Source organism: Rhamphochromis sp. 'chilingali' (assembly GCF_963969265.1).
Source record: "Rhamphochromis sp. 'chilingali' genome assembly, chromosome: 4".
NCBI lineage: Eukaryota > Metazoa > Chordata > Actinopteri > Cichliformes > Cichlidae > Rhamphochromis > Rhamphochromis sp. 'chilingali'.
In genome coordinates this window covers 21,620,929-21,641,320 of record NC_137948.1, presented here as the reverse complement: position 1 = coordinate 21,641,320, position 20,392 = coordinate 21,620,929, and the positions used below count along the sequence as shown (strand labels likewise).

Here is a 20,392-nt window from a genome sequence, read left to right as displayed (position 1 = left end):
ACTTGCACAGTGAATGCACATTAATCCCACTATGAACTGTACTGCAGTTGCACAAGACAGGTGTATCTACACATCTGTCAGAATCTTTTTAATACTTTATGTCCAAGGTCTTTGTGTCTCACAAGCTCCAAGTTTTAGTGCCTGCCTTTTTAGCTGTTCATAGTTGGAAATGACTTGTGAGAGAGGATGATGGCGTGACGATTCGTCACCGGTCATTAGCTGTAAAACAGCCACATTCTGGAAGAATCTACTCCAGATGTGTACTTAAAACAAGTTTTAGTGCCCCATTAAAACAGTCTCATCTCTCGTGAGTTAACTACCTCTTGGGGTGCCTGATCTTATGGTATGTTGCTTGTTTACTCTCCAGTGGGCCTTCATTTCCTGTGTGTCTGCTGCTTTCAGCCCTCTAACAGTTCTCAGGGGGTTAGCTATCTTTAATTTACTGAGCCGTCGACGGGAGTTTTTTGGCTAATCTTGTTGTTCTTGTTTATATTTTTGACCCTTTGAATACCATTAATTGGAAACTTTCTCTCTAAATCTAGTTTTGTTGTTGGGAATAGGAAAGGTGCAATTTAAATCATGTTACAGTGCAAGAGAAAGGTACAGCCCATGCCCGTGTCTTTGGACTAAGGGAGGAAACCGGAGTACCCCGAGACACGGGGAAACCATGCTAACACAGAACGGCCCATATTTTGTTTCAAGTACTGTACCAGTGTTGTGGTTTGAATTTCTTTCCGGTATCTTGCTAAAATACTGCTTTTAACCAAATAGAAAATGGGGAGAAGATCATTGATATATGAGGAGCGAGAGAAATCAATTACAGATGGATTTCCAAAATCTAGAAATAGAATCAAGGACGCTCTGCTTAAAAACCTCCTGCGACTTATGCCAGATCTGGTTTCTGACTCATTTTCACAAAGCTGGAAAGTGACTCCTATTTTCTGTCTGTGAGATGGCCAGTGTTGGTCAAGTTACTTGAAAAAAGTAATCAGTAACTAATTACTGATTACTTCCCCCAAAAGGTAATCCCATTACTTTACTGATTACTTATTTTCAAAAGTAATTAATTACTTAGTTACTTAGTTACTTTTTAAAAACACGATTTACAACCCAAATAGGTGATAAAGCGATAGATCTTTCAGCCCAATTCTACTTTTTCTGCATAATCCATCATACAAAATGTAATCAAATGGAAAAGTCTCTTTTTAAAACTTGTTTTATTAGTTTTAATCTTTTAACTTTAGGCATCAAGCAAAAATTTAATTATCTGCAACATTCTCTGACTTGAATAAATTAGTTTAACATTTAAACCTATTTTCTGCACATTCCAGCACATAAAATAAAATAATTTTTTTGTGTGTTTACACTCAGTCTTTCAAATAGATGCAAGTAAAACACAGCAGAAAATAAATAAAATCAAAGACTCAGCGGTCCTTTTGCTCTATTTTCACCTGTAAAGCAGGAGTGGGGTAGGCGGAGGTTTACCCTGGTGCAGGTGTGCCGCAGCGGTCAGTGGAAGAATCCGCGAGTTTCTCTCTGAATTTCCCATTACGTCGTTGCGCACTCGGTGCTTGCTTGGACGTTTAGGTTTTTTTTTCGCTGTAAAAAGATGTTTTCTTCCCACGCACAACGGACACTAATGTTTTTGTCACTTTTTATGGAATCAAACTCAAAGTAAGGTCAGTACTTCCACGCTTTAAACGCTGCACGCTCATACTGTCTCCCGCACTCGATATATGATCCACTGTTGATCTGCACACAGCTGTTGTCACGAACGTCGCACTTGCTTACGTCACTGTCATGAGACATTCTCGCAAAAAAATCACGGTTTTAGTAACGCAGTAACGCAGCGTTCCTATGGGAAAGTAACGGTAATCTAATTACCTTTTTTGCAATTGTAATCCCTTACTTTACTAGTTACTTGAAAAAAGTAATCGGATTACAGTAACGCGTTACGCGTTACTGCCCATCTCTGGAGATGGCTTGCAGACACTCTGGGTCCTCGAGCAAGGATGTTCTTCATTTTCCATGTCCTAATTAGTTTTCGTTAAATTTGCTTGGACAAAACTATTACCTAAATGCCATTTTGATCAATCTGAGAACAATCTGGTCATCAGTCAGGGAACTGGTTAGAAGTCTGTACCCATGAACAGCGCCAATAAAAATGCATCAGCTGCTCTGATAAGCTGCTGAGACAGGATGCCTTCAGGCTCCTTCTGGTCTTTTAAAGACTGTTTTCTGAGAATCTCAAAGGAAAAGGTTTATCAGGGCAACAGTGTGATCGATCACAAGTTGCGTTGGATGCTAAAAGGTTACTACAGTGTTTTCTTGTTTTTTAAGCAAGTGCTTGCTTTTTATTCTGTTTAAAATATCTCATCTTCAGATGGTCTCTCCAGCTGAACTTACATTTCTGTTGTGTTGCCTAGACGCCTCAATGGAGACCTCCGTGGAGCCTGAAAATAGTCTCTTTGAATGTTTCTTCCTCCTTTTCATCAGGAAGTGTTGCCTGCAACCTTTTACCTTGCGGTTTCACAGGGATCCTAACCCTCTTTACCACCCTGAATAGGTGAACACAAGGCTACTCGCCAAGTGTTGTCACTCCCCACATCCAAGCCAAACTTCATTTAACTCTTTATAGCTGCTAATAAAAGAAGCACTGGGGCGCTTAGCGTTAGCGTGTTAGCTAAGTGACATTTTGACACCTTAATGTCTTTGGTTCTTGTGTGGTAGAGGTCAGGGTCAGTGAGCATTGTGTACTTAGTTTTCCTTGGGCTAACTGCCCTGACAGATTACACAATAGCCCCGTGCTTCCAAGAACACAGTCATTTTTTATCCCGAGGTTATAAAAGCAGCAGGTTTATAATGTTCTGAACAAATCTCTCTGAGGATATAATGAAAGGAAGGGTTTGTTTGAGTCTTCTGGAGGTGACTTTGGACCTGCAGTATTTATTTAATTCCTTTCTAACACAACCATCTGTCTCTTTCTGAAATGCCTTTCACTTGAAACTTAATGAATGGTAAACATGCTAGGTCTTTTATTGTCTTCTCCTGTCTTTCCTCGGGGTCAGTGTAGCTGTCATGTGAACCACTTGAGTGGCTCTAACAATGTGCGCTCACTGAAACATGACTCGTGCCTCCCGAGCATGTCATTTTTGAAGATCAAATTTAAAACTATGTGTGAATAAACCAAGAGCACAGTAACCCTGAAACCTTTTCTCTTCACATGCCTCAATACTGCACAATGAAGCTGTTAACACAACACCTGAAGACGCAAAGAGGAATTTGTTTGTTGTTTCTTGTTTCTTGTTGTGTGGTTGTTGCCTGGTCACAAGGACATTATTGTTTGTGAAAAAAGAAAATGGCAGGTGTTTGTGTCTTGTGCCAGCATCATGTGTTTTTCTTTGAATAAACTCTTATATTTGCAGTTTTAATGCAAGAAAGCCAGATTTCTCTTTCAGGGGTCTCTCGCATTGTGTGACATCATTCACACATTGCTTCAGTGTTGTCCGCCACATCAGATGTGATATAACCACCACTCAAGATTTAAAAAATTATGTTTCCCAACTTATTTGATGGGTGGTTGGTGGACGTTCCTTGTAGTTAGTGGATGAAATTGATTGCAAAGAGGCTGTTGCACAAAAACCCTTGTGGTCACGACCAGATTTCTGGGATGTCCATAGTATGCATGGAGGACACATTGTTCCCTAGCAACTGGAGGTGACAAGTATGCATGCATGACTGACGCCTTATATGCTTTATGCATTATGATTGTGAGCATATTGCTAGTTTTTTTTTCATCCAAAATCGCACTTTTTGGCCTATATAGGTTAATAAGCAAGAATTAAATTGTTATTTTGAAAATTATTGATTTCACAATCGGTATATCCCTATTTACTAATTTTATGATGTCAGCATTTACACGTAAATACTACCTTTTAATGCCTCATTAAGACTTCTGCAGTGACCGACGCTGTTGCCTACATTTATGTTTATGCTGGTGCATTACATGTTAATTACAGCAAGGTCATGAGCTGTTGTTTCATATGTGGTGCCAAATGCTGGGACATTTTTCCCTCCTGGGTCACCACTCATCTTTACAGGTATTTTTTTTTCTTTTTGAAGTTAAACATTTTTCCCCATATTTGTTTCCACTACATTCAATTTCTTTTATAGTTTCAGCGATCTACCTCCAGGTATCTGCTGATATTTGTGGGTCCTTATATTGATGATATGATTGTTATATGATTGTTATTCTCTCACTGATAGATTCAAAACCAGCAGCACAAAGTTGCCAGAAATGTATTCATTCACATTCAAACAGTTCTTTCTCAGAGCATCTCTGTTTTAATTTTTCCATCTGCTCACGTTTCTTCCTTCACATGTGAAGAACTGGAGGAATGGGGGAAGGTCAGTGATGAGAGCCATAACCCAATCTGCTGGACATATGGAGGGTTCTGTCGCTGCTGCCAGCCTCCAGCTGGATGGTATTATTCCCCCTCCGTACTCAAGGCTTGAGCTATCATCCTCCAGGGACCAATGAGGAGCAGAGGGATGAGGGGGGAGTCATAGGTCTAAACTCTGGCTCCTGTTCATCACATAGTTTTCCCACCCTAAAGCGTTTCAGTGCTTTCCATTAGCTCCCAAAGTAAATAAACCAGCTTTGTGAAGGCCAAAAAGACAGTCTAGGTGAATGTGGGCATTAGTGTTAATCACATAACGTGTTTTAGAATCTCTCGAGAAATAAGAGCCTTCTACATTAGACTTTTATATTTTATATCTAATGTAACTCCAGTCTGCTATATTTAAAACAGAATTCATTAATAGAATTGGTAAGAATAGTGGACCACATTTATTAGTGATCATTTTTATTTGGCTGATTAAGTGCTTGACCCTGATTCCCGTTTATCCTATTTGCATCTGGGTCGCAGTCCATTTACAAGATGTTTCCATTCACTGCCTAAGTGCAGAGCTGCTTTCTTCTCCTTATACACATACACTTACTTCTTTCAGTTTATTTGTATTTAGCTTACCAGATTCCTTAGATTCCTATGCTCTAGAATCAGGTCAGCTATGCATAAAGACAAACATTTAGACTCCCCAATTGAACTACAGCCCTTCATAAACATATCAAAAAGCTTCTTTTTTTGGTCAGCGCTTACACAAGACCACGTAAAAAAATGCCAAGCATGCAAATAAATGTACGTGTAGGTTTGCACAGGCACACACGTGAAATTGTTTCTACTTGAATCTCCTTAGGTTCCTGTGTGTGCCAGACATTTGTCTTGTGAATCTCATGTCCATCGCTAGTTTAGTAGGTCAGACTGTCACATGAGGAATGAGTTAATATCCACAGGCTGACCTTCCTGCTGTGATTTGACAGACCAGAGCCGAAGGGAAGAAAATTACTCCCACAGAAATGGAGTAGTGAGCAATGAGAGATAAAATAATAATAATAATAATAATAATAATAATCACAGGGTTTTACCCAGAGGAGGAAGGTTATTATTTTCATCAGCAAAGTTCTTTAACTCAAAGAGACATTTAAAAAGACAAAGTCTTCTAGCTTCTAGAATATAGTAAACACTAACACTTATTGCACTACTGTGCATTTGATGTAGTAAATGCAGCATTTTTATCAAGTAAATGCAATGGTCAGTTGCATCGCAAGTTTTTTATCTTTTCCATACTTAAGATTGTTTGCAGGGTCTCTAGTAAAAAGAGAAACCTGCTGGAAGGTACGGGTAGCTGATACCCGTCTATACATCCAACTGACAGATCTTATAGAGGTCTCTGTTTGATTTACAGTATCAACCCTATAGTTTCTGCTTTCTGTGCAAGCTGCTTTGCAACCCACCTCCACTATAGCTCCTCCTTGTGTCCGACTAGGTCACTGCCGTCGATGCCTCCTCTGTTCTCGGGATGGGGGGAGCATGTTACTATAGATGCAAATAATAATCATCTTTTAATCAATGTGATCTTGATTGAAGTATAATAAAATATTACAAAAAGAAATTATGTTTCATGTAGATTCACAAGTAGATTTCCAGTGAGACCAAAATTTCTAGTTTAAAATTCTTTCAGTTCAAAACAATGTTTGTTTGTTTTTTTACGACGGAAAGGTGAAAAAATTGATTTCATGCACTTCTTTCCATTTTTTCTGGTATATTATTTGTCATGGTATGTTTGTCATTTATCCCAGCTGTCTTTGATCTGCAGGAGCACTTTCACTCATTTTCTGAACAATGTCACATGAAACAGGAGTAGTAGCTGGCAGAAATCACTCTGAAATTGAAACCTGCTTGGTGCTCTATGGCCGAAGAAGCTCCAGGATCAGTGATAATCTCCCAGCTGAACCTGGTTTGTGTTTATCATGACAGCCTTCGAGTCTGCATGCTTTGTCACGTGGCTCGCTGTAGGTCAGGGTTCAAAGGAGGTCACAGGTCAGGGCAGGGAAGAACCAAAGCATGAACTTCCTGTGTTACTCACAGGCAGGTTATACAGAGAGAAACAGAGAGAGAATGGATATATGGTACTTTGGAATTCGGTCTTTGCACGACACAATTAGAACTCCAAGACAAAAGTCAAAAACAGGAAAGAAAATAGAAAGGGGACGAGGGGAGTTGTTAGAGCTTCTTTTGGATGCCTCAGCAAGAACATGCACGTGCAGGATGCGGTGATATGTTTAAAAAAAAAAAGCATGCCACTCACACAAACAAAACAAAACAAAACAGGCACACAAACATATACAGGCATGCAGCCATTTTTTCTCCCAGATGTCATATTTCTTCATCTTCCTGGCATATCAAACGTCCATCTGTTCTCACCTTGCCCTTCACTCAGTCACACTCAAACTTCCACAATAGCTGCTGGGCTTATTTCAATCTCACTGCAACTTAAACTTTGCACCCAAGGCCTTGCAATTCATTGTTGCTGAAAGGTAGTTGGCATGCAACTCTTCCAAGTGCTGCATATATACCAACCCCACCTTCATTCAGGGCAATTCATCATGATGTCAGACGCTATCAGCAGGCCGTACATTCTTACGGACGTGTGTCACTACGCTTCTGTAGTGCACTCGGAGGATTATTGTAAGTCTTTCTTTGATTTTATGACAAATCCAAGTCGCTGTTCTAAAACATTGATGATATTGTGATCTGTATAAGTAATGTGGAGCTGGAGATGTCGTTTTTTTAGTTTGTTAAACTTGAAGCGATATGGGATGAAAGACTTGAGCTCACTTGGATTGTTTTGCTCTCTCTATGTTTCTAGTTTGGAAAGCCTGGCCTGTAAGAGTACACCTTAATCCATAGAGTAATTATTGTACGTCACTTAGTTGAAATAGGAATTCTGGAGATTTCCAGGCATTACGGAGGAGCTGCGGATATGTGTTCATTTCAGAGCCATATGGTTGGCATCATTAACCACTCCCTAAGAATTCATCTCAGTTTCCCAGGCAGACCTCCACCTCTTGTAATTCTTAGAAACTGTGGTTGCGCACACAGTAACTCTTTATGTGATTAAGTGCCATTTTACCAGTCCCACAGCCTGTAGGAATAAATCAAGCCAAATTGTTTCATTCATTTTAGGCCAGTAACAACTGCACTTTGTAATAAAACATTGTTTTTCAGTCTTTTGCAGTGAAATTAATGGCATTAATCAACCAGTGTTTGCAGAAAGCCCACCACAGTTATTTTTTTACCAAATTTGGAAGTTGGAATAAAGTCTTCTTCTTATTTAAAATGTCACGTACTGTGGAATAACACTTAGTGATAACAGATTTTATTATTTGTTTTAGATTCTCTCAATCTTTCTCTCTTTTTTTTCCACGATCATTGCACATTTATAACACTGACTTCCAACCTTTTTACTGTTTTCACATGTCCTTCAAATTCAACGCCCAGCTTTTTGTTTCCATGAGAGATCTGTGTTTTTGGAAACATCTTTAAATGTACCTTTGGATCTGCTCTTCCTCTGGCGCCCATCTCTCACCCAAAAGCAAACCGTCACTAATCTGCTTTCTTCAAGCATGACTAATATGAAAACTATGGAAGGTAATCTGGAGCTCTGTGCATGTGTGTGTTCCTTTTTCATGTTAATCGGAACATTAAAGTGGTTTGCTAATCACTGAAATTGTTAAATGTCTGCGTTGTTGTACGTGCCTGTTTCGGTGTAGCGTCTAGAGCATAGGTGTCAAACTCTGGCCCGCGGGCCAAATTGTGCCCGCAGCCTAATTACATTTGGCCCGCGAAGCCATACCAAATTACTATTAGAGCTGGCCTGCTGGTATTATACAGCTAATATATATATTGTTTAGTATTAAGCTTTGCTTGTTCCATATTCAGTTTTTCAGCAAAACGTGTTTGAGTCCATAAGAAAAGATTCATTCTTATATCTGGAGGAATAAATATATTTCAATAAATATTACTGTTAGCCCGCGACTTTGTTCCCATTTTGAATTTTGGCCCACTGTGTATTTGAGTTTGACACCCCTGGTCTCTGTACAAAGTGACTGGTTTTTTTTTTTGTTTTTTGTTTTTTGTAGGCAAACACTTAGAGAGTGCAGCAATGTGCAGAATAAAATATCTACATGAACATCTATGCAAATATCCAGTTCTTATGTGTGCATTTGGTGTACACGTGTGTATTTGCTACATTACACAGAGTTTGCATTTGCATTTACACATCAGTGTTCGCCAGTAATACCCTCTGCAACTGTCCGAAAGCCAAGGTTGAGTAGATACCACATATGGTAGCGCTTAACAAGAAAACAGTGATTTAACTCCTTTAAGACGTCAGTGATGACAAGAACAAGATTCTCTTAATTCTGACGTTAAAAATAGACTGAAAACCTGCTCAAAGGGTTCGGATAGTTCTAGTCACACACACACACACACACTTTTAAGCTTTATAAAAAGTCAGGCTAATCTGAACAGATCTGGGCTACAATTGAAGTTTTATAAATTTTGTATAGTTTTAAATTTCTACTTATTCATCATCATCATTCAGCCTCTTTGTTATTTGATCTGTATTTTAACACAAGCACCTGAATCTTGGGCTCAATATGACAAATCCCCAAATTAAAATCGAATCAGGCTGGAAATAATTTGGACTAGAGTTGCAATTATTGCAATTTTCTTTGCCCAATTCCAAAGTCTGCCCTGCCGATGCTGAAGTTCTCTTTCTCAGAGCTATGACTACAGCAGTTTATGCAACAAAAATGGCTTTTCTCCAATGCAAAATATTATCTATAAAATATAAAATATAATATAAATATAAATGAAACTATTACACTTTACAGTTTCCACCAAACTGATCTAAGTTACAAGATCACCTCTCACTTAAATAACTGAAAACAAAATATTCTGCTACTGGAAAGAGGAACAAAAAAGCAACTAAAAAATGAGTTGCTCTACATCAACCTTTACCGGACATATTTTACCTAAGCATGTGCAACAGAATTATGTAATGAAACAAATGTCAAGTATTTGCATAATTTTACAGTAATTTCATAAATTAACTGTACGTATCGTTACTACGTTACGTCGCTGGATCATTCTGGATCACAGTGAAGAGCTTCCTTGCTAAGGACATGTTAGCGTGTTACTGTATGTATGTGATAATTTACCTGCAGTGTTGTATGCATGTTGGACATGAATAAAAAGGGCTGCTCGTAATCAGGCATACGTGAGGCTGACCAATCCTTCACCAGTCGCAAACCTGGCAGATTTTAGATCGGTACATCTCTAATTTGGGCCTGAACTTGTTTTCCAGATCCCAAGTTAACCCATCGATGCTAGCCAAGACTGGATCTTCTGTAGCTTTGTGACTTAATGTGCAAATGTGTGATGTATAAATGAAAGTCTTGAAACTGTTATCTCAAATGTGAGATGTTCTGAAAACCTTCGATACGATATGTGCGTAAGTACGTGGTCTCAAGTGGACGTGCAAAACAAACCGCATGCAAGACTGTGGAGCTTAAAAGCCCATTATCCCTGCACAATACAGATCTTAAGCAGCCCTCCTTCAATAGTTCATTCTTCCTGCTTTAGGTTTTTGTACCTCCATAATCTAAATACACTCCTTCTGCTGTGATGTACAAGTAAAACCAAAGGGATAACTGGATCCACCATAGTATGTATATTTTTTTAAACACACCCTATGGATGAAAATACAAAGTATTAGTCGCCTGTGCAGAGATCCATTGTTTGTGTCAGTGTGTGTGTATGACTAGCTCCTGCCTCTATTGTGATCATGGTCAGTCCATCAAAGCCCGGAGAAGGTATTGGCAAGGCATTTGGTCCACTGTCTGCTTCACACTTCCTTTGTTTGTGTGTGTGTTTGTGTGAGTGCTGGTCCAAGCCTCTGTCTCCTCACACTTCCTCCCGGCCATTGTGTGTATGGAAGCATATGCTCGCTCTCCCTTTCTCTCTCTCATTCTTTCTCTTTCTCTAATCAGTGTCTCATTGGGTTGATCCCCAAGACTCTGGATGAGCTATTTCTGGAGATTCCTGTTATGAAAAGATCATCCACCCCACCTAAACGCCATAACTCTTCTGTATACATTGCTATGAAAAAGTATTTTCGTCCTTCCCGATTTCTAAGTTTTTTGTGTATTTGACACACTTACGTGTTTCAGATCATCAAACTGATTTTAATATTAGACAAAGATAATGCAAGTAAATACAGAATGTCATTTTCAAACGATTAACCACATTTTTTGGAAAGCTTAGTTCAGTTTCACTAACAAGAAATCACTGAAATATAACCTGTATGACAAAGTGAAGTAGGCTAAAAGATGTCAAAAAGCATGATCTAGAGAAATAATTGAGTCATTGACATCAATCAGTCTGGAAAGGGTTGCAAAAGGCTTGGGGACTCTATTGAACCATGGTGTGAGCCATAAATGGAACATGATACAGTGGTGAACATTCCCAGGAGTGGTCAGCCTACCAAAATCACATGAGGTCACAAAAGAACCCAAAACGACATCCAATGAACTGCAAAAATGTAACTTTTCTGAAAGTATGAATCTCGTTACATTTAGCCTAAAACTAACACAGCATCTTATAAAATGAACATCATAACAACAGTCCAACCTGGTGGTGATAGTGCAAACATCTGGGGATGCTTTGCTGCTTCAGGATCCAGATGACTTACCATAATTGATGGAACCATTCATTCTGTGCTCTACCAGAAAATCCTGCACGAGAATGTTCAGCCATCTGTACATGTCCTTATGCTCAAGCACACTTGGGTCTTTTCAGCAGGACAATGATCTGAGAGACACCATAAAATCCACCTCTGAATCACAAAGAAAAAATCCCACAATCCCCAAATGATGGTTTGGGAATGGCCTAGTCAAAGTCTGGACTTAAATCAGATTGAGATGCTTTGATATGACATTAAACAGGCTGTTCATGCTCCAAAGTCCTCCAGTGCAGCTGAATTATAAAAATTCTGCAATGAATACGACCAAATTCCAGCAAGACTCACTGCCAGTTATTACAAATGCTTGATTGCAGTTCTTGCTGCCAAGGACGGCACAACCTGTTATTAAGTTTAGGAGGCAATTACTCCTTCACACAGGGCCAGGAAGGTAGAGCTAATATTAAAATTTGTTTCATGATCTGAAACATACAGGTGTGATAAATATGCAAAAAGAAAAAGAAAGAAAGAAATCAGGAAGAGGCCAAATACTTTTTCATGGCACTATATCTCTCTGTGTCTCAAAGTCTTTAACTCATTTTGTATCAGTGAAATGCAGAGGACAAACGCTTGCCATCAGAGGATTCGACTTCACAGTTGTGTAGATCCAATTTAGAAGCAAATGCATTACCTCTACCTTGCTTATGAATAGATCACATGACAGGCACACAATAAGTTGACAAAGTGGTGCCGTCATAAATACAGAACTTCAGTTTTTTGCCGATTCCAGTGGACCTCATTGACCTTTGCAAACCCACAGTTTGGTTATCTGTTATGTGAGTCTTTTTTGACATGGCCTTTGGGTGTTTGTGTATGTGTGAGTTGGACTGACACCTCCCTGCACTGACCCTCACTTGGCCTTTCTGTTCGGGGTTAGGAATGGCAAAAGACTGAGTGTAAACCCCGAGGCTGTCCCATGTCTCTACAGCAGGGGAAATAGTTTCATTCATTTTTCTCAAGCTTTTTGCTGTTTGATGTATTTGGCTTTGAGTCGTTCTTCTTCTTCTCAACTCATTTTTTATGATTTTTTTAACCCTCCTTTTCCCCGTTTCCCTCTTCCAGGCCCTCCCTCTGTGTCTCGGGGTCAGAGGTGACACTGTAAAGTTTACAACCTACAACAGTAGCATCACCTAAGACAACCAGCTACAAACGCTGGATGATGTCTGTTTTGTTTTTAAAAAAGACATCAGTATGGAAGTTATCACTATGAACCACTAGGGGACATGTTTTAAAATTTACTACGTTATACAAGATAATCCACTAAAACTGCCCCGCCTTAAATGTAATGTTTGTATTTTCTAATTCCTTTGCTAAAGGGTAGTTACACATAATGCCGGCTCTAATCCGCTGTGTCTGTCTGGTGCAACACTGATCCATCTCCCCATTTCCTTTCTTTTGTCCAAAGCCCTCATTATACTTATGTGTATTTGATCTGTATCTGAATCATAAGCCAAACAAACGCCTGACTCTGACGAGCTTTGATGAATGAAAATTGTAGACACTTGAGAGAGACACACTCATTTTCCCCTGAGCAACTGGCAGCAGCGGCAGTCTGCTTGTCTGATCTCTTGACAATTTACCACACACATACATCAACAACAACTTGCATTATTGTGCATTTATCGCCACAAACCAACTTGAGAGTGTTAACCCCCACCCCCCTCATTTTTTTGCAGGGTTGTTGCCCCATCTCAAGCAAGTGTAGCTTTGGGTTAGGGGTTTGGTTGCAGCCTCTGGGTGGTCGGGTTATGTGGCTCAGGGATTTGGCCTTGTTTGGCAATCTGTCTTCATCTTTTTGTCCCTTTCTTTGCTTTCTCTCTCTATTCTTCTATCATTTTCCCCTCTCTTTCTCTCTTTTTCCTCTATCTCGCACACAGACTAATAATCCAATTAGCTTTCTTCCTCCCTTCAGGTAACAAGTTAAGGATAGTCATCACAAGAGATGTTCCTTCAGATTATGAGCTCATAAAATTGCATATTTTGATGTTCATGCATCAGTGATCACGCTGATCTTTTTTGCATAATTTGCATGCTTATGCTTTATCGCTTAACCTGGACTGTTTCCTGCAGTGAGAGTGCAGCTGATGCAAAGTCTCTCCAGCCTTGTGCTGTATTTGACAACTGTAAACCGTGTTCTGACCTGACTGTCCCGACATTGTCCGGATATCATGTGTGAAAACAGCTTCAGTTTTTAAATCAGATAGGATCAGGAACTTTTATATGAGTGTGTTATGTTTTTGTATGACTGCTTGTACCGTCCCGTATGTTTTGCTTAGATTGGCTTTACTTTGGATTGTTTTGGGTTTTTACAAATCTGATGTGGAATGTTTAAAAATAGAAATTGCTAAAACATATATTTTAAAGAAAAAAAAACTATACAGATCACCACCACCGTGAATTTTATCCATTCATCCATCCATTTTCTTCCACTTATTCAATTCAAGGTCACCAGGGGTGCTTATCTATCTCAGTTGCCATGGACAAGTTTCACGTCTGTCACAAGACTAACAGAGAGAGACTTACAACCATATACAATCACATTCACTTTAGAATTACCAGTTAACCTACTAACTGCCATCCTTGGACTGTGGAAGGAAGTTGGAGTACCTGGGGAGGACACACAGAAAGGCCTCGACCAGATTCGAGGCCAAGAGCTTCTTGTTGTGCTCTTTCCAAACACTCGAAACTGCCCTACCGTGAATCACCATAGATTTTATAGTTATGGTGAATGGACATGGAAAATGTGATATTTTCATCTCCCCAAAAGTCAGCAGAGATAAATCCTCTTTTCTCTTCAGGACTGCCCTAATTCTTTGTGGCATAGATCCAACAAGGTGCTGAAAACATTCCTCTGAGATTTTGGTTCATAATGACGTGATAGCATCACACAGTTACTGCAGATTTGACGGCTGCAAAGTGTGCCAAGAAAATATTCCCCACTCCATGAAACTATAACCAGCAGCCTGAACTGTTGATACAAGGTAGAATGTTCTCTTGTTGTTTATATGTATGTTGAAACACAAATTGGGAATCAATAAAGAGCAGGCAACATTTTTCCAGTCTTCTGGAGTGGCACCTGGTGTGGTCTTTTGCTGTTATACCCTATCCTCTTCAAGGCGTGTTTTGCATTCAGCAATGCTCTTACCTAGATTTCAAGATTTCTCATATTGTGTTATATACCGTTGCCTTTCTGTTGGCTCAAAGCACTTTGGCTCCTTTCATTCTGCTCACTGAATATTTTGTCTTTTTCAACCATTCTCTTTAAACCCTAGAGAGAAAGATTCCTGTACGTCAGCAGTTTCTGAAATACTCAGACCAGCCCATCTTGCACCAACAACCATGCCACATTCAAAATCACTTGAAATCGCCTTTCTTTCCCAGTCTAATGCTCAGTCTGGACTTTAGCAGGTCATCTTGACAGTTATAGATATTTGCACTAATGAGCGGTTGAATGGGTGTACCTGATAAGGTGAGTGTATGCTATAGTCATTCTGAAGGTACTAATGTCTGGATTCCATCACTCACCAAAAAGGTGTAACTCTCTCTTGTAGAGCTTGTGAACAAGTACTTACAGGAGTTTTTGGAGGGATAGTACTGTATAAACATTATGGGCAGCATCAATCACACACATGTGGCATATGAGAAAATCCATTGTTTCTGCTTAATACCTGCCAAGGTGGTTATGTGTGGTGTGTGTATTTATTACAGGGTTACGCAAAAACTTGCTGACAGTTTGGCATGAACATTTTGCCAAAGGTGGAGTTTGATTGCATAGACTGATTCGGATCTGGATCCAGGAAATTATTTGGACATATTACCTAATATTTTCATATCATATAGCCTCCCAAATACATACTAAATTTAAAAAGGAAAAAGTGTGAAATGTGGTCTTTATCTTTTCAAGGAAAATGTCACAAATGGATCTGAATCCATACATAATTCAGGAGCTAGTGACTCAATGTATACATAGGAGGTCTTGTTGGATGTATAAAGGACTGCTCTTGTTTTATTGATTATTTGTGTAAGTACAAGATAGGCCTTTAAAGTACTTAGCAAATAGTAGTAGTGCAGAACACAAGCAATACACGCTTTTTTATAGTTTTAGAGGTAGGGTTGCAAAGACCAGATATAATGAAATAATGTGTTTGTGTTGGGGACTTTTAGACATATTACCAGTGCTAAATGTATGATAGACAGTCTTTGCAAGTCATACACTAAATGTTTAGAAATCTTCTGTGGGCTATAAAAACAAACAAAAAAACTGCTTCTTGTTAAAACTGAAAACTCAAGGCAAAAATTCCAAATTATTCTCATCACCCATCAGAAATGAAAACAATATGCCTCTAACATGCTCACTTCAGTAGTTGGCTGGCTCTGTTCTGACTGAATCACTTGTGACTCCATCGTCAGCTGGTTCTGGTATAAATGCCAGCGACAGACTGCGCACAGAGCCAGGATTTTCTGCATCATCCTTTCCCCCTTCTGGCAGTCCGAACTCTGGATTAGACATATTTCCGTGCCACTGACTCGCCTCCCTTTTTTTTTATTTGCACCACTTCAGCGCTGTGAGTTACCATGGCAATAACAGAGTTGACGAGATCTAGGAAAAGATGAGAAGTCCACACATGGGAGCATGTGGCAGAATCTGCAACACTCAACTGGCTGTTTCTAAGTATACCAAACATAAACGAGTGAACTGTAAGTCTTATTATCTCAGTATCTCGTCCTATGTGCCCTGCGGTCAGGAATTTAAATGTGTTGTCACTGCAGTCAGCCTGAGCATGGTGTACGTGCGCCTGGCGCGTCATGGACACAGCCATTACCATACCTGCAACACTTCTTTTCAAGGCACCACTTGCGCTTTTCAGACTAAATCCCGCGTCACAAAAGAGAGTCTCACAGTTGTCTCCATTAGTTTCTAATGATATGCAAACTGGGTGCCAACCTACAAGTCAAATACTTCTTATGGGAGTGGTAGAAGCGGGAGAGATCCTGCAGCTGAAAAGAGTACGCAAGTCTTTAAAAATATATAACTCGGTTAATAACTTTAGTTTATCTACATGTAACATTTGTAAAATATATTTTACGGTTCTGAGCAAATACATTTGCAAATGAATTAGAAACGGATATCATCGAATGAAGTCGCCATTTGTAGCGGGGAACTCAGTTTGTAACTGTTAGTGCGTTTGGACACAAAGTTGTGTCTCTGATCGTCAAACAAACTCCAGTCCCTGCACATTATGAACTGCAGAGGTTGTTCTGAGTGCATCTGCATGTCTCCAGCTCCTTATCAGGTGTGGAGCAGCAGAGTGAGGGGGGGGGGGGGGGGGGGGCGGGGTGGAGCCACGGCAGAGCTGCCCATTCCTAAAGCTTGAATCACACTTTACTCTCTCCATTCACATTCCTGCTGGGAACCGCTTCATTCAAGGTCCGGTGTGGTGTTGGGACGATTTGAATATTGTGGAATTCTGTTTGCCGCAGCAAGATTAGTTAGGACTATGGAGTTACCGCTTTGCCCAACGGTCGGAGAACATTTGCACCCGATTCTCTAGTTTGCGTTTTATCTACAGTGGATTTATCATGCGGACTTCGTCCTAACGGTGGAGTAGATCTGACTGAACTGTCTACCCTGCCAGAGTGCAGCCGGGAGTTTGGTTTTATGGTGGAATTGAGACCTTAAAAATGATACTGACACGTAAGTTCATTTCATTCTTATCCACCGAACTGCGTTTAGATAAGTGATGGTTTTCAGTTTGTATGAATAACGTGTCCGTCCAGTGAAGCGGTTTCCTGTTCGTCGGGGAGTGAAGAGTTCCCAAAAGTGCACTTTTTAAAGGTTATTTTCGGAATTTAAGATTTAAAACTTTTACTGCAGGTTTAGTTTTGAGTGGAGGTTTTGGATAAACCGTCTTTGGGGCGCAGCGCTGTGGACTGTCAGAAATTCTCACAGCCTGACGCGTACGGAGTCCCGACCTCTGTTCACAATTCTCTGAATATGTCCGGTTTTTGTTGTTGTTTCTTTGATTGTTTGCTTGTTTTTGTTCGTATGTTTGTTTATCGGTGACCTCCACAATACTAAATGGGGACTATTTTCTCACATAACCAAAAACCTACTGTAAGACTGACCCTTTTACGCGCTCAGCCAAGAGAAGTTTCTAGCAGAGCAGCGCACACTTCACTGTTAGAATCGATAGTGGTGATGAAACCTTCTCCAAAATGTGCCTATTTCAAGTAGCCTTATTGATATTGAATTGGTTTTGAGATTATCCTGGGTATAGTACCAGCCCGCGACAGTAGTGCCATCCTATCGCCTCCAGTTTGCTTAACTGCCTTTTGCCTGACGGCCGACCTTTTGCGAAAAGCAGGGGAGGGGGGATATTGAGGGGGTGCTTTGTGGCTGTTTAAGTCCTGTTTTCAGTTTAGTTTTGTCAGGCTTAGCTTGATTTGTTTGCTTCTCCTTTGTCCCAGCCGTTTTCAACGTTTGTTCCAACACATGGCTTCTTATCAGCTGCCTGAGGTTTGGAACAGATATGAGCGCTGAGGTTCAGTTGAGCCATAAAGGCATTAAGAACGTGCTCAAAGGCGCGCACGCACACACAGTATATACTCATTTCCAGCCATTATGATGCAAGATGAATGAACTTTATCTACAGTAACCACTAATCCAGGAATAGTATAATGCTGATATCATTCTACTATGCAAACTAGGAATAGAAGGACTATCCAGTCAAAAGTGTAAAAGAGACCACATTTTCTTTTCTTTTTTTCAAGCCTATGTGGGATGAGGTAAACCACCTTAGACTGGGGTTGTTCTAAATGAAGGAAACATGCTTCATCTGGATTCTTTGTGAAACAGGAAGAAGCTGTGACCTTATCTGGAAGATTTACATCCAGCTGTTTTCTTCATGTCCTGTGAGAAAAGTCATATGTTCGCTGTTGCTCTCACCTTCCTTTGGCTGAAGGTACTGGGCTGTCCTGGGATCTGTATGTTAATGGATTGCTATCAGGGGAGGGAGGGAGGGAGGGGAGGGGTGCAGGCAGGTAGACTGTCATCTGGTTGCTGAAAGCTTCTCAGAAGCTTTGAATATGCCTGGTCACCTGATCCAGGGCTAGGGCCCTCCATGTGAGCATAAATCTGTCGTCAGGGGATCTTTGGGGTTAGCGCTGCGATGACCCATCTGGGACAGCCGTGTGTTTGCGTGTGGATGTGCTCGTGGATCCGTGCCTGCATGCCTGCGCCAGCTGGTGGTTGATAACTGGAATGGAGCATGTTAGTAACTTGATTATTTTTTTGTTCGTGTCAGTGGGATATAGTTTGAGAACAGCCAGATGGTAATATTCCTGGCACCGTATCACTTAGCCAACAGCCAGGCCTTCTCTGTGAGCACCAGCTGTCTCCACAGTGGAATCACAAAACATGATACCCATCAGGAAAGAAAAAAAAAATGTCCATCCTTACATTCCACTAGTGGAGCACAGGAGGGATTTTACATTGGTCACGCTAAAAAATCTGCAACGTCCAGTTGTTCTTGGGTTTTCTCACATGTGTGTGTTGTGATTTCAATTTTTTTTCAAGTCTTTTACAGGCTTATCCTTGTCGGTGCTTATGTGAAGGACAAAAGCAAGGCAGCATTCAGGCTCTGGTGCTCTGCTTATTACGTCTGAGCCAGCCACACAGTCTGGCCTGGTTTATCACATCACCTATATAAACCAACTTTGCGGTCCCTTTGGAACGGCCCACTCTGAAATGAACTTCATTAGGATCTGACGACTGCTTTTTGGGTTGTTATGCAGTGGGCACTTGGAAACTCAGCAGTGATCAGATGACTCAAGATAAGCCACCTCAATTCACAACAGTGGTTAGTCAAGCATTATTCTCAGTCTGCCAGCTTCAAAGCCCCAGCATCACTGTTAACTGTATAGAGACTCTTGACCTCCAGTTTGCTATAGGTGGGGGAGCAGCATCCTTTGTTTGCTTGCTGCTGACAAACTCCCACTGGAGCTGAGCATTCAGACTCAGCCAGCCAGACCCCGTTGCCTCCTGCACTGGGGGTGGGAGGTGGGGTGGGACTGTGGTCGGCAATTGTGAGAATTTCCTGTTACCGGAAGGGAGAGAAGAGAAGTGGCGAGCAGAGTTGAAATAAGTAGAGACAGCGCAGGAGATGAAGGTGAGAGCAGGGAAAAGGAAAGCAAAGAAAAGCTGTGGTGGATAATTTTAGAAGTTGATACTTCGGGAAAGTGGGTAAAGCTTGACTGGGTGCTCACCAGATTAGCTTTGGGCAATGTGCAGGAGAAAAGATTCTCGTGATCCATATGAAATCTCTATTAGCATCAGCTTGGATCTTATTAGTTGTGTTATCTGCTGTTCTTCTGTAATCATCTTCATCTTTCCAAGCAAGAGGGAGTGTGTCCCACTGAGTTGTTTTTGCTTGTTCATATCAGTCAGGATTAGTGTGGAGCTGACTTGTCTTCATTTTTTGGTTATAAGATTCAGAAATCAATGTGGCTAATTATGTCAGAATATTTATTATTTGTTGGAAAGTCTAGACGAAGTCACCTCAGAGCCTCATTCCTTTCAGACGTTCTTGTCTGTTCTGAACTTGTGATTATCCAAGTTCTGCGCCCGTCACCTCGCCAGTGGTTCTCAGACTTGTTCTTAGAAGCTGAAAAAACAACACACCCTACACTGAAATTCAAAACGGAGCAAAGTATTATAGCAGCAAAGTCCTGTTTAGTTTTCAAACAAAAATCATACTTGGCTTCAGGCCTATTTTTTCCCACTAATCATCAGTGGTCCCACTTGTAGTGGCCACAGTGTGCCAAACCTACCATGTGGCAACTGGCTTAAAAAAAAAAAGAAGCAGCCAAACATGGGAGACGTTTGGCATAATTATCTCAGTTGAGAATCGCATCATTATTCACACCCCGAGTTAATGGCACGAAGTGACAAAGTTCTCATAGAGTGGTGTACAATAAGTTTCCTTCAAAAGCAAGAAGATAAATCCTCCAGGAATTAGACTGAACATGATGAGAAGTGAAGTGAGCTGGATGTAAAGAGCTTGCCAGGACATGTAGCATTTTGAGTGGTGCCACTGGCTTTGAACCTTTGACTCACTCTGTATGTGTTATCCCTTCTTGAGCCGACTTGGCACACGCGTGCTGAATAACGCGGTCATTATCAGGGTGA

At 40.6% G+C, this 20,392-nt stretch overlaps 1 protein-coding gene across 2 annotated transcripts in view; it reads left to right on the top strand.

The window, feature by feature from the left end:
* Positions 1 to 20,392, top strand: part of dlc1 (DLC1 Rho GTPase activating protein) — an 86,535-nt gene that overhangs the window by 46,773 nt on the left and 19,370 nt on the right. Inside the window, exon 1 of one of the 2 annotated variants that reach the window (XM_080880614.1) lies at positions 16,590 to 16,900. The exons of the other annotated variant lie outside the window; for it this stretch is intronic. Coding sequence (XP_080736740.1) covers positions 16,888 to 16,900 — 13 coding nt within the window. The 5' untranslated portion in view covers positions 16,590 to 16,887. Of the gene's footprint in view, positions 1 to 16,589; positions 16,901 to 20,392 lie in introns of those variants that run through there. 2 annotated transcript variants of the gene reach the window in all.